The 12958-nt window shown below is 27.2% G+C and overlaps 1 protein-coding gene across 1 annotated transcript; it reads left to right on the top strand.

Moving 5' to 3' along the window:
- The first annotated feature begins 7183 nt into the window (after positions 1–7183).
- Positions 7184–11248, top strand: LOC137821744 (sugar transport protein 7). The gene is made up of 4 exons (XM_068626483.1): positions 7184–7691; positions 9051–9370; positions 9701–10327; positions 10779–11248. The coding sequence occupies exons 1-4, from the start codon at positions 7547–7549 to the stop codon at positions 11187–11189; spliced, it is 1503 nt and encodes a 500-aa protein (XP_068482584.1). The 5' UTR covers positions 7184–7546; the 3' UTR covers positions 11190–11248.
- The last annotated feature ends 1710 nt before the right edge of the window (positions 11249–12958 follow it).

Here is a 12958-nt window from a genome sequence, read left to right as displayed (position 1 = left end):
TAGTGTTTTAATCATCCTTTCCAATCATGGCTTAAAGTTTTTATCATTGGCTTTAGAGCAAATCACAGTCCATGGTCATTGGTCACTAATTACAAACTTCATTTAAATCCTCAATAATATTAGTAATCATAGGAAATATTTTACTGCTATATAGTTTTAAATAATTAATTTTTTTATTGTTATTCAACATTTATTTGGCAGTTTAAAAAATAGCTTAATAAAGTATTGTTTTACTGTAAAAGGAAAATACTTCATTGTACTTGTTGAATAGTAAATAAACTTTTTTTTAAGACGGAAGTGCTAAAGTATCATTATATTACTATCGTATACTCAAAATGATCGTTTTCCAGCACCCCAAGTAAGTTAGGAAAGTACCAAAAAACCTATTAAAAAACCAATGGTAATATCTTAGCAACATGGAACACTGTCAGGTACGAAACACAATCTTTCATAACAATTATGGGATGAAAAAATTAACCTTTTTTTTCCTTCAAATATTCATTCCAACAATATTTTAAGTAGAAGATTATCAAAACTAAAACAATATTCGTTTTTCAAATTATAGATATCAAAATAATCAATTTTAAATTTAAATACTGAAAATAAAAATGATCCCATATTTAAGTTTTTTGAGGAAAAAAACTCTAAGTATTGCAATAGTTTATTATTTGGTTTTTAAAAAGAAATAAATACATCTCTCTCTTCTCTCAAATCCTCATGTGATTACATATTACATACACTCCTAGAGTTTGTTCATCTTTCCTCTTCTTTTTTCCATGCTTGTTCCATCTTCAACATCTACATATATTGTCTTCAATGCATGACCTATGTTTTGGGATCTTCCTGTGGTGAGTTTTTTTAGTTTGGTCTTAAATACAAGACACTTCATAAGAGAAAAAACTTCTTTCTAAGAGAGTTTATAATTTGTATAAAATAATATATTTATCTTTCTTATTTGTTCCTATTAAATATTATGAGTATATATGTTTTTTTATTAAGAAATAATGATAGAATAATTTAAAAGGCATTAACAGAATAAAGTTAGCACATTAGTAATGTTGTTCCAAACATTCAACCATATCAATTGGGTTAATTATTTGTTTTGATTTATGTGATTATATTAGAAATATCTTATATTAACGACATAAAAAAATATTATTTATTAATTGATTGGCTAATTTGGGTTTTAATCATAATAATTAGTATGGCGAATCAGTTCAAAACATGTATGAAATCTAAGTGTTTATTTGGTTTCACTGATTTAAGAAAGGGAATAGAAGTGAAGGAAGATTTATCAGTTTGCTATCAGTGAAATGGCATAAAAATAAAAAAATATTTTGGCACGAAACCATGCACAATAATTTTTAAACAAAACATAGAGGTAAGTCAGAAAAATATGGGGAAAGAATAAAAAATTTATCACTCTCTCTCTCTTGCAATTCGGTAATAACATCACTTACATTCACTTAACATCTAAATAAATTATTATTTTATTATAATATAATATTTTATTCTATAAAATAATTATTTTATTATTATTATTTATAATGTCAAACAAACTTTAAATTAATGATATTCGTCAACAGAGTTGTATTCTTGAAAAGTGTTGTGTTTAAATTTTCTGGATTTTATGTGATGTTGCTTTCTTTTTATGTATATACTGATTTGATATTTTAAAATATATAATATATTAAAATCAGTGTCAACGCATCATCCACTAGTTTTGTAAATCTCATTCGTTTGAATATTCAATTGTGTAGTTGTCTTCACTTTGCATGTGTTGTTTTGGAGAACTTATCGGAAAAGTAGATTAAAACACAAGTAGGATTGAGAAAACATATTCAACTATGGAAGTAAGTATACATAATCAATAATGTTTGAGTGATTGAAACGTATACTTTTCCAATAAAGTAAATAAAACTAAATTATAAATTAATTATTCCTTCATTATATATTTAGTTGTTAAAAAATGATAGTTAACAGTTCATGTAGTTGGTTAGAATTTTTGGATTTGTGTTTAGGTTTGATAAAGTTTAATTTATTACTCAAATTATATCCTTGTAATAGTAATCATGATTAGGCTTTGATTGATGATATAATTAGAATGTAAGATGTATACTTTGGTTAATTGGTTATCATAGAAAACAATTATGTTATAAATGTTAATAAGGTTGTGCTTTTTGTTGCTGATAGTTAGTGTAGTCTAAAGGAAAAGAGATATTTCAATTTTCTTTGCTTTATTAGTGGCTGAAAACATCTTACGTACACTCAATTAGAATAATTTTTATGCAAATAAGGTTTTTGTTTAAATTTTAAATATGATAGAGAACATTTTGTGAAGTAAATATTGCCAAGTAATAACCATGTTTATGACAGAGAAATATTAAAAAAGGTAGCTTCGTATTTTACAGAGTGATATTTAGTATATTAGTATAATTAAAAACTATCATTTTAAAATATAAATTTTATATATTTTTAGGATGTTTGAAATGTGTCCTTAAACTATGAGTAATTTTTCTTTTGAAGAGATGGGTAAACATAGATAGTAACGAGCTTGATCTAGAGAGAGAATAATTCACTAATAATGTAATGGGAATGAAGACACAAATAATAATTCATGCTAACCAGAAACTGTAAACATGAACCATGTAATTGAATAAAGTTGGTTTGACTTCTTTTTTTTCTCACTTCTACTTTGCAACCCTTTTTAAAAATAAAATATTACATTCAACTAATAAAAATAAATATAAATAAAATAATAATATTATTAGTTGTTAAATGAGAGTGTGAAAAAAAATAAGAATATACATTAATAGTATTTATTGAGTGTGATGTCAAAAAGGCATATGAATATAAGAGAGTTTGGTTGAAAGAGAGAAAATGAGTCTCAAGCTAATAAAACTAATGAGATTTATTGATAGAGAATATTTTTTCATTGTTATAATAGGTTTTTATCTTGTCTTTTCTTAGAATTCTTTATGAATACGTATAGTTTATTTATGTATTGTTTTTGTTAATATATGAGTTTCGGTCTAATTCCTCCGTATTTTTGTATTTTTTTTTCTTTTTTAATAATACTTTTTTTCATGCGATAACAAATGTTGTTAATTGAGATGTCAACCTAACTAAGATCTTAAGTTGCATAGTGATGTCTAATATGAAAACTTTTATTTTAAAAAAATAACGTATGTTTTATAACAGTGAAAGGTGTGGTTTATGTCATAATTTAAGAGACAAATAAGATCTACCATGAAGAAGGAAAGTGGCAAAACTTTTAGTTATCACAAATGATAAAGTAAAAGATAAAAGTATTTATTTATTTTTCACTCAATGAGATTATTATTCAATATTTTTATATGTTACATGTTATTTAGAGGATGAAAGTTTAGTGCAACCTTTTGGCAGTAATTGAAAATTGAAAATTATAGTTGTATAAAATATTATTAGAATAGTTAAGATATAAATAACCTATTATATCATGTAATATATTGTGAAAGTGATTATTCATAATTTTATTAGATCGATGAAAGAAGAAAGAAGTAGTATTCTATTTTTCATGATGGCCTATAATATGTAAAAATTGTTATTTGATTCCTCATGATGGTCATTTGCTATACCAAGAAGGATAGTGATTTGTGTTTAAAAAACCTTTTGAATATTAAAATGGTTTCATTTTAAACATTATAGTTTTTAAAAATCTCTTTAAAAAACAAAAAACAAATAAACAACAATGTTTTTATAATAATTTATCTGCACCACTGAGACTACGTCTAATTCATAGTATAGTCACCAAGTTTCACCAATATTTACAATTAACTACAAGTATTTTTCATTAATCACGTGACTTAGTATTTTTTTTCACTCATTTCTCTAAAAATACCCACTAATTCTTTAGAGTAACATCCTCAATATTTAACACTATAAAATTGGGTATTGATTAAACTATTCATAATGTCTACATAAGACATATATGAATATTTTCACTTAGGCTAGGATCTCACATATAATAGAATATAATGCATCACAAATAATAACAAAAAATGTTTTTTGTTTTTTGTTTTTGGACTAGAATCTCTTTTCTTTTCATGTTTCTAGTCACTCTTCTAAAAAATGATGTGATCTTGTTATTTTCTTCTTCCTCATTCATGCATTCATCATTTTTTAAAAGAATTCATATTCAAAATTCAAAACTTACATTAAAGAAAATTATATCACTCACATCAAATATAGTACTAATAATATAATCATTAAATATAGTACTAATAATATTATCATGTAATAGATATAACCTTGACAAAAATAGAAAAAGAAGAAGAGATGAGACTTACCTCTTGTGGTGGCTCTTGGTTTAGTCGGAAAAAGTTAAGGAAAAAATGACATAGGAGTGAGCTTTATTTATAGTGAGGGTTGGTTCTTCAAAGTACAAAAGTTGATAAGGAAAAAAAAAAACTTCTAAAAAGAACCCCATTGTTGTTGCACAAAAGAGAAGAAACAAGTGTTCTATGGTCATGCTTCTATAAAATCAATGAATAGGAACTTGATTGACTAAAACTCCTACTTCCAACAATATTGAGGAGATGGGTTTAGTTATTTTTCTTTTTTTAATGAAATTATTTTAGTTTAAGAAGACCCAACAAAAAATTTAGCTTATTTTACACCTTTACATAACTTCATTTATAAATTAATTATCGGGAAAGTTTTAAGTGATTAATATATTTCTTTTTATGTGACTATTTTCAAGTTTTTTTTTAAGTTTTCCATATTTAAATTATTATTTTCACATAGTTATAGTTAAACTTTTAAGTTTACCTTAAAATAAAGAAATAAAATTTGTAAGACAACATGAGAATAAAAAACAGAACATTCAAGTAATTAAATAAAACCTATATTTATAATTACAATAAAAAAATATGATGTTACACTTAGTTCTAAAAATAATATTTTATTAAAATTATAAAATATGTCTCATTAATATTATTTAAAATATATAGGTTTAAGATAAATTTATTATTCTTAATTAATTTATTTAATTTTAATAAAGTCAATTGAATATTATTAAAAATAGTCGAGGGATCATTATTGATTTCATAAAAATGTATATGCTAATATTAATGAAAGTATATTTTTTTACTATAATATTGATAGAAATTATTTATTGTCCTTAAGGAACGATTATAAACACGATATTAATATAAAATTAGATATATATATATATATATATATATATATGTAATCTAATTTGATTTGAAATATATGATAATACTAATTAAAAAAATTAACCACAGTATTTATATGAATTATTTATTGTTGTTAGAAAAAATATAATATTGTTAGATAATTAAAAGTATACTTATATTTCATTTAATTTAAAATATTTTGTAATATCGATTAAAAAATTGGTTATGACCAAATATAGGTTACTCCACAACTTCTTACCTATTTTAAAAAACAAAGGGTTTTCAAATTGGGTTCTTGGTAAAAGGGATGCCTTTGATAGAGTAGAAGAAATAGAGAGAAGAGAAATGGATAGGTAAAAGAAAAATAAATGAAAAATATAGTGAAAATAAAAATTATTCGTTTAAAGAGATATAAAATAAAGATATTTTTATATTAAAAAATTAATTATAATTAAAAAAAATATTCATTTTATTAATAACTAGATGTATATCTGCATTTTTAAATATTTTAAAATTTTATTGTGTTTTATATATATATATATATATATATATATATATATATAAACATGAAAATGATAATTTAGAGAGCATGATAGTTTTATAATTTGTAATAATAATAAACTTTTTCTCAAATAGGAGACAAAAAACTAATATTTATTATATTTTAATATTATAAAGGATAAAATTGAAAAAAAAGTAAAAAAAAAAATCTGTTATAGATATTATTTTCATTATAAGATGTGCTTCATCTTTTACACTTGACAAACTAATTTTTTAACATTTTGTTTTCGCTATTATTTTTTAGAGTACACTTATTTTTATTTTAAAATATCAACATTTTTTATTCTAAAAAAAGTTCAATGTTTTTTTTCTAAAAAAAGATACTGCGGAAAAGAAGATTCTATCGTTATCACACTGACACACATATGTGGACAAATCAGTGACAACCCCAACTCTTTAACATTACACTAAAGTCTGATATTATAAAGTGTTATGAAAACCCAAAAAGAGAAATCAAAAGATACTGAACTCAAGCTTCGGAAAATAATGATTACGTGCACATTCACTCCACCATACAAAATTACAAAATTACTTCAACTTATTAAATGTTTACACACTTTCAAATCTCTCAAACAATATTACATAATACCATAAAGTTGTCCTTTTCTTATTTACTAAAGTAAGATTCTTTTATACATAATAACTATATTATTTTAATACTTCTGTTAAAATATATAATCACTATTTTCATAAATACATTAATTTAAAAATAATTAATTTAAATAGATCATAACACATTTAAGTATATTTTTGTTATAACACAGATCATTTTTATACCTACAGTCCTAAATCCTAAACATAAATTCATAATATTTTCATTGTACAACTTACGTTATTATTTTTAATTATTCACACATTTAAATATGTAAAAAAAGTAAATATTTATAATTTATATCATCACAACTTTTTAAAAAAATTCAATATTTATAATTTATGTCACCACAAATTTTTAACATAGCTTTTTTAAAGAAAAATTATCAAAATATTCAACATCATATTTCACTTTTAAAAAATAATTAACAGTGTTTCTAAAGTTAATTAAAATCGTGCGTAAGCAAAACTTTTTTGGAAATTTGTTTAACTCAAAATCATGAGACTAGATGATAACTTGTAACTCTCTTGCTTCCATGATAATCGTCTAAGTGGATGACGCTTTAAAAGAATAAATTCGTATCCTTGAAACAAAATTTATCCAATTTTATAATATTTTTTAAAAACTATAAATTCTCCTAAAATTAGTGTAAAATTACAACATTTTAGTAAAATTTCACCTCATCATATTTCATACTTGTTAGGGTAAAAGTAGTATCATGATTATTATTATTTTGAAGAGTTGAGAAGAAAGAAATAAGAAAGGGGAGTAGGGAATCGAAGACCGAGTCTTCTATTTGCCAAATAAAATAAATAACGTACGACAAAATTTTGACAAATCTTAACCAAACCCTATGTTAGTTCCATTGTTATTCATGTAAAAGGCGCATCACATTTCTCAATCTTTGTGTTGGAGACTGAAAGAAAAAATAACTTCATCCTTCAATTGAGTTACTGCAGATAAAACTTGGTTTAACAAACACGTGTAGTTTTTTTCGAAGTGTTTTTGATGTCGAAGTGTGCTACATGTGCAAAAAAAAAACCTAAAAGTATTTATTACATTGCAGTTTCTGTCACATGGTCTAACAGAATGGTTTTTCTACTTTGTTGAACAAATGGGTTGGTGGTAGGACTTGTATAAATTCTGAGGTGTATGAGAATGACAAAAAAATCACTCTTTTGAGGTTGGTGTAGTTTGAGAAAGTAGAATTCAGGAGATGGCAGGTGGGTCTTTCACAACCGGTGCTGTGAGCAAGGAGAGAGCAGAACAATACAAGGGAAGGGTCACCCCTTATGTAATCATCGCTTGTATTGTTGCTGCCACTGGGGGGTCTCTCTTTGGCTATGATATTGGAATTTCAGGTTCTTCCATAATCCACACTTTCAATCATAATTTTCATGATTTCTTCTTTTCTGTGTTCTGGTTTATTTATGCCTATTAGTGTTATTAAAGGTTGTTGTGAAGAACACTCACAAGATAGGTGCTGAACTGTGAATTGCATATCTGACAAGAGATTCTGCTCTACAAATTCATGATTTTGAGAATTTTGGTTTGTTCTGTGTACAATCTTGACCCTCTTTAGTGTTTCTAGAAGATGTGATTCCCAATTATCATCTCAAACTGACATGCAGGATAATTAGAAAAGGTTCCGGGTAGTTTTCTCTTTCCAAAACCTTAGATACAGATTCCTTAGCTCTAGTGATAAAGACATCACCAAAGTCCCAACAGTGAATTATCTCATCAACCACTAATGCAAATTCAATCACTTCCCTTCCTATCAGTAAGTGACAATATAATCCCTTCTTATTGCCCAATTCTCGTTGAGATAACAAGTTTTGTGAATCAAGTTCGATTTACATTCTTTAACAGAGCAGTTGTGGCTCTTCAGTTCCAAATTCAGATTCTTAGGTCAAACATTGAAAAGAAAAAACCCACTTAATTAAACTGTCTTTGAACATATCATGCACATTACATCTCTTATGCTTGCTAATAGAGATAATTATCCTCATATGTGCTAATGAAGTCACCTACACTTAATGGATCCGGTGACAAAGGGCTCTTTTTTTAAGGTTTTGAATTCCACTTTAGTGAAAGGAGAAAATAGTTGTTTGGAGAGATTTAAGTAAGTTCATCCTAATCAACTTGGATTAGTCAATGTTTGAACATGTCATTTTGCCATACCAAAGATCTCAAAAAAAAATTCTTTCTCATATTCTGTTTTCACTTTTAAGTTATAAAAGTGTCACTTTATTCTTTACTTTGTCTGCTATTTTCAAAAGTATATATAAGAAACAGTGAAAAAAGAAATGACAAACAAATACATGGTTTTACTATTTCCTGTACTAAACCTCTTAAAAACATGAAACAAGGAGAATAAAGTGCTACTTTTGAAATTTAAGTAAAAAAATACTTTTCTCAAATTAAATGGTCACAATCACAAACTAACCCAAAACCTTAAGACTTGTTCTTTGCGGCTCTTTTCTTCTTACGTGTTACTCAACTCTTTCATTCTTATTTAAAGTGATCACTTATATTTAAAGTAAGACTCTCAACTCATATAAGTATGAAGTCCATATCTACAGTGTATTGTCAAATATGCTTGAGAACATAGATTGGATAGTTCTTGTGCTTGAGAACTCATGTTGTGAGGAACAGAAAAGGTGGGGTTAGAGACTTATTAAAGTTCAGAAATTTTCTCATGCATGTTTTATGGTTAATAGGTGGGGTTACATCCATGGATGACTTCCTTAAAGAGTTCTTCCCAGCAGTATACAGACAGAAATTGCATGCACATGAAAATAACTACTGCAAGTACGACAATCAGGGTCTTGCCACATTTACCTCTTCTCTGTACATTGCTGGTTTGATTGCGTCCTTGATGGCATCTCCTGTGACAAGAAAGTATGGTCGTCGAGCAAGTATCATAGGTGGTGGTATCAGCTTTCTGATTGGATCAGCCCTGAATGCTTCAGCTATGAACCTGACAATGCTGATATTAGGCCGGGTCATGCTTGGTGTTGGCATTGGATTTGGAAATCAGGTAGTTGCATATTTCTTTAATCTATGACCAATCCTTATGCAGAAACAAACTTTGTTTTTCTTTTTAGGTGAAATATGTTAGGATATTTATATGAAAGGAGAAACCAACTTTTCTCCCCTTTGTTTAAAGCCTAGCTTTTGATTACCCTAACAAGTATCAGATGCTTTGAAAGGTGAGTTTTAAGAACATTGAGGTAAATGTTAACATGTGTTTATAAAATTTACAGGGAAAAATTTAGTAATATGATTGAAAGAGTCTATGTAGAGGTAGAAGATAATCCAGTTATACCTTGAAAGTTGAAAAATTCTCCTCCTGGTTATTGTTTTGAAGGCTATTCCACTTTATTTGTCAGAGATGGCACCAACACACCTTCGAGGTGGCCTGAACATGTTGTTTCAAGTTGCAACCACTCTTGGGATTTTCACAGCTAACATGGTCAATTATGGAACACAAAAGATCAAGCCTTGGGGTTGGAGACTGTCCCTAGGATTGGCTGCAGTGCCAGCTATTTTGATGACCGTGGGAGGGATACTTCTTCCTGACACTCCAAATAGCTTAATCGAACGAGGAATGGTGGAAAAGGGAAGGAAGCTGCTAGAAAAAATCAGAGGAACCAACGAGGTTGATGCCGAGTTTCAAGATATGGTTGATGCAAGCGAGTTGGCAAACTCAATAAAGCATCCATTTCGGAACATCCTTGAAAGAAGGTACAGGCCAGAGTTGGTGATGGCAATCTTCATGCCTACCTTTCAGATTCTCACTGGCATAAATTCCATTCTCTTCTATGCTCCAGTGCTGTTTCAAAGCATGGGATTTGGAGGAGATGCATCACTCATCTCTTCAGCATTGACTGGTGGAGTTCTTGCTGCTTCAACATTCATTTCCATAGCAACAGTAGATAAGTTAGGCAGGAGAGTTCTTCTTGTCAGTGGTGGAGTACAAATGATTACATGCCAGGTAAGGAAAACTGTCTCATAAAAATTCTAATCATGCTTAATATATCCATGCTGGTGGGAAACAATGGTAGAAGCCAGACCAAAACACCAATCTGTTGTATGATGTTTCACTTCAGAACTCATGTCAGATAAAGGTCAAAGGTGGGGTTATCTTATAAGCTGCAAAATGTTATCCAATTTTACTGGAATAGACAAAACTATCAGAATAAACAATTTACTATGAGTTATAGATTCTCTTATTTTGTCACATTTCAACTTAAAACTAATTGCCAATAGAAGAAACTGTTCAACACAAATATAAGCTAGACTCCAAGAATTAAGATACAACATATAGTTATTATACTTTGCAAAAGTCAAGATTCTTGCAAATTGCAAAGTAGTATCTAAGAAGAGGTGCAGTTTACTTTATTTTGCAGAGCAATTAATTTTACTTTCACTCTTCTTATGAGCAGGTTGTAGTGGCCATTATTTTAGGGGTGAAGTTTGGAGCAGACCAAGAATTGTCAAAAGGGTTTTCAATTTTGGTGGTTGTGGTGATTTGCCTGTTTGTTGTTGCTTTTGGGTGGTCATGGGGTCCACTTGGGTGGACAGTCCCTAGTGAGATATTTCCATTGGAAATCCGGTCAGCAGGGCAGGGCATCACAGTTGCAGTAAACCTTCTGTTCACTTTCATAATTGCCCAGGCCTTCCTTGCCCTTCTCTGCTCATTCAAGTTTGGGATCTTCCTCTTCTTTGCTGGGTGGATTACCATCATGACCATATTTGTTTATCTGTTTCTACCAGAAACCAAGGGGATTCCCATTGAAGAGATGTCGTTTATGTGGAGAAAGCACTGGTTCTGGAAAAGAATATGCCTCAACTGATGTTAATATCTGAATTACTTCACAGAGATTCATATCAATAAAAAATATGATTTTACTAAGGAGGTCTCGTGTATGTTAAAAATAAAAATAATACATAAATAATTACGTAATATATCCCTCTTTAGACTTAATAACAAAAATCAAGAGAAAGCTAGCTAGATCAAAATTTGTGAGGGATGTGATGATTGAGAGGAAATTTTAAATGTTTTTTTAAAGGTGTAAAATATAAGTTTTACAAATTTATCATTGTCTTTAAAAATATTTAAATAATGAAATATGAAGTATTTTTGTAAAAATTTGAGTTAACTGAAATTTTGTAAATTATTTCTAATATTGTTGAATAATTATTTTTAAAAAAAACATGAGTTTCTTGTCACTCTTGAAACATGAAATTACCTTTGGCTAGTTGTCGCCTCGTCTTTTCATTTTCTTCCCAGATGATCCATATCTCCTCCCCATTCTTCTAGTGTATCTCAGTCATTTCCCTTTACAGGGTTAGGAGTAAGGTCATCTGCTCGACTTCCCATATCCTCTCACTTGCCATGTTTCTTGTTGATACCATTTGCTTTTGTGATCTTCAGTACTCTTGACCCCACGATGAGTGCCATTTGTTTAAGGGGCTAAAACAATAATGGTAACCAGTTGAATAATTGATTCTTTCTTTTCGGTCATCCTTTGCTTCTTCCTTCATTTGTTCTTAAGTCTCAAGTTTCGACCCTCAGTTGGCAATGTACCTACAAAAGGTACTTCAATACTCTAGCAAATATTTATTATTTAGTGTGTAATAAGTATTATATTAATTACATACCTATTGATTTATTTATTTATTTATACAATTTATCGTAAACTATATTATTAATAAACTATATTTAATATATATAATCATAAAAACTAAAATACCTAATTTATCAGATATTTCCTTTTACTTTAACAATTCCTGATGCGATAGGTATAACACAATTGTCACATACTATGAAGCATAGACACATACACGACATGGATACGGATATAGGGATACCGCTAAATTGAAAAATATAGGATACAGGACATGTCATATATATATATATATAATATTGTTAAAATATATTAATATACTTCCTAATCTAAAAAAATTAAAAAATATATATATATTTATAAAAAAAATCTAACAAAAGATAAACATATTTAAATTATAATGTTTGAATTTTACATTTGTTCATCGTTATTGAAAAATACAACTTCTAATTCTGGTTGATTAAGAGGTAAATTAGCAATCTCAAGAATTCCATTTTCATCTAATGAAAAAGCATAAATATTTATCATTAAGTGATTATATTTACATAATCATATTTAGGTTATTATATTTAAATAAGTATAAATATTTATCCTTAAGTCGTTATATTTATATAACAATAAATATTTATCATGAAGTGGTTATATCTACATAAGTACAAATGCTTATCATTAAGTGGTTATATTTACATAATCATAATTAAGTCATTATATTTAAATAAACATAAATATTTATCATTAATTAAGTAAGTATATTTACATAATTATAAAAATATTTATCATAATAACTATCAAAATATTTATCATTAATTAGTTATATTTATATAATCATATAGATATTTATTTTTAAGTGTTTATATTTATATAATTATAAAAATATTTATCATTAACTATAATCATAAAAATAATTATGTCATTACATTTATATTATCATATAAATATTTATCAAATAAGTAGTAGTTAATAACTAGTTATATTTATTTAAAAATATTTAAAGT

Source organism: Phaseolus vulgaris, chromosome 9 (assembly GCF_000499845.2).
Source record: "Phaseolus vulgaris cultivar G19833 chromosome 9, P. vulgaris v2.0, whole genome shotgun sequence".
Taxonomy (NCBI): domain Eukaryota; kingdom Viridiplantae; phylum Streptophyta; class Magnoliopsida; order Fabales; family Fabaceae; genus Phaseolus; species Phaseolus vulgaris.
This window is presented reverse-complemented; position numbering and strand designations above follow the sequence as displayed.

What these genes read in the sequence shown, in the direction of transcription:
- LOC137821744 (XM_068626483.1), top strand. Translation starts at nt 7,547, where the DNA reads ATGGCAGGTGGGTCTTTCACAACCGGTGCTGTGAGCAAGGAGAGAGCA. An exon ending in GCATTGGATTTGGAAATCAG is followed by an intron (nt 9,371 to 9,700) that starts GTAGTTGCATAT and finishes ATTGTTTTGAAG; the next exon opens with GCTATTCCACTTTATTTGTC. An exon ending in TACAAATGATTACATGCCAG is followed by an intron (nt 10,328 to 10,778) that starts GTAAGGAAAACT and finishes TCTTATGAGCAG; the next exon opens with GTTGTAGTGGCCATTATTTT.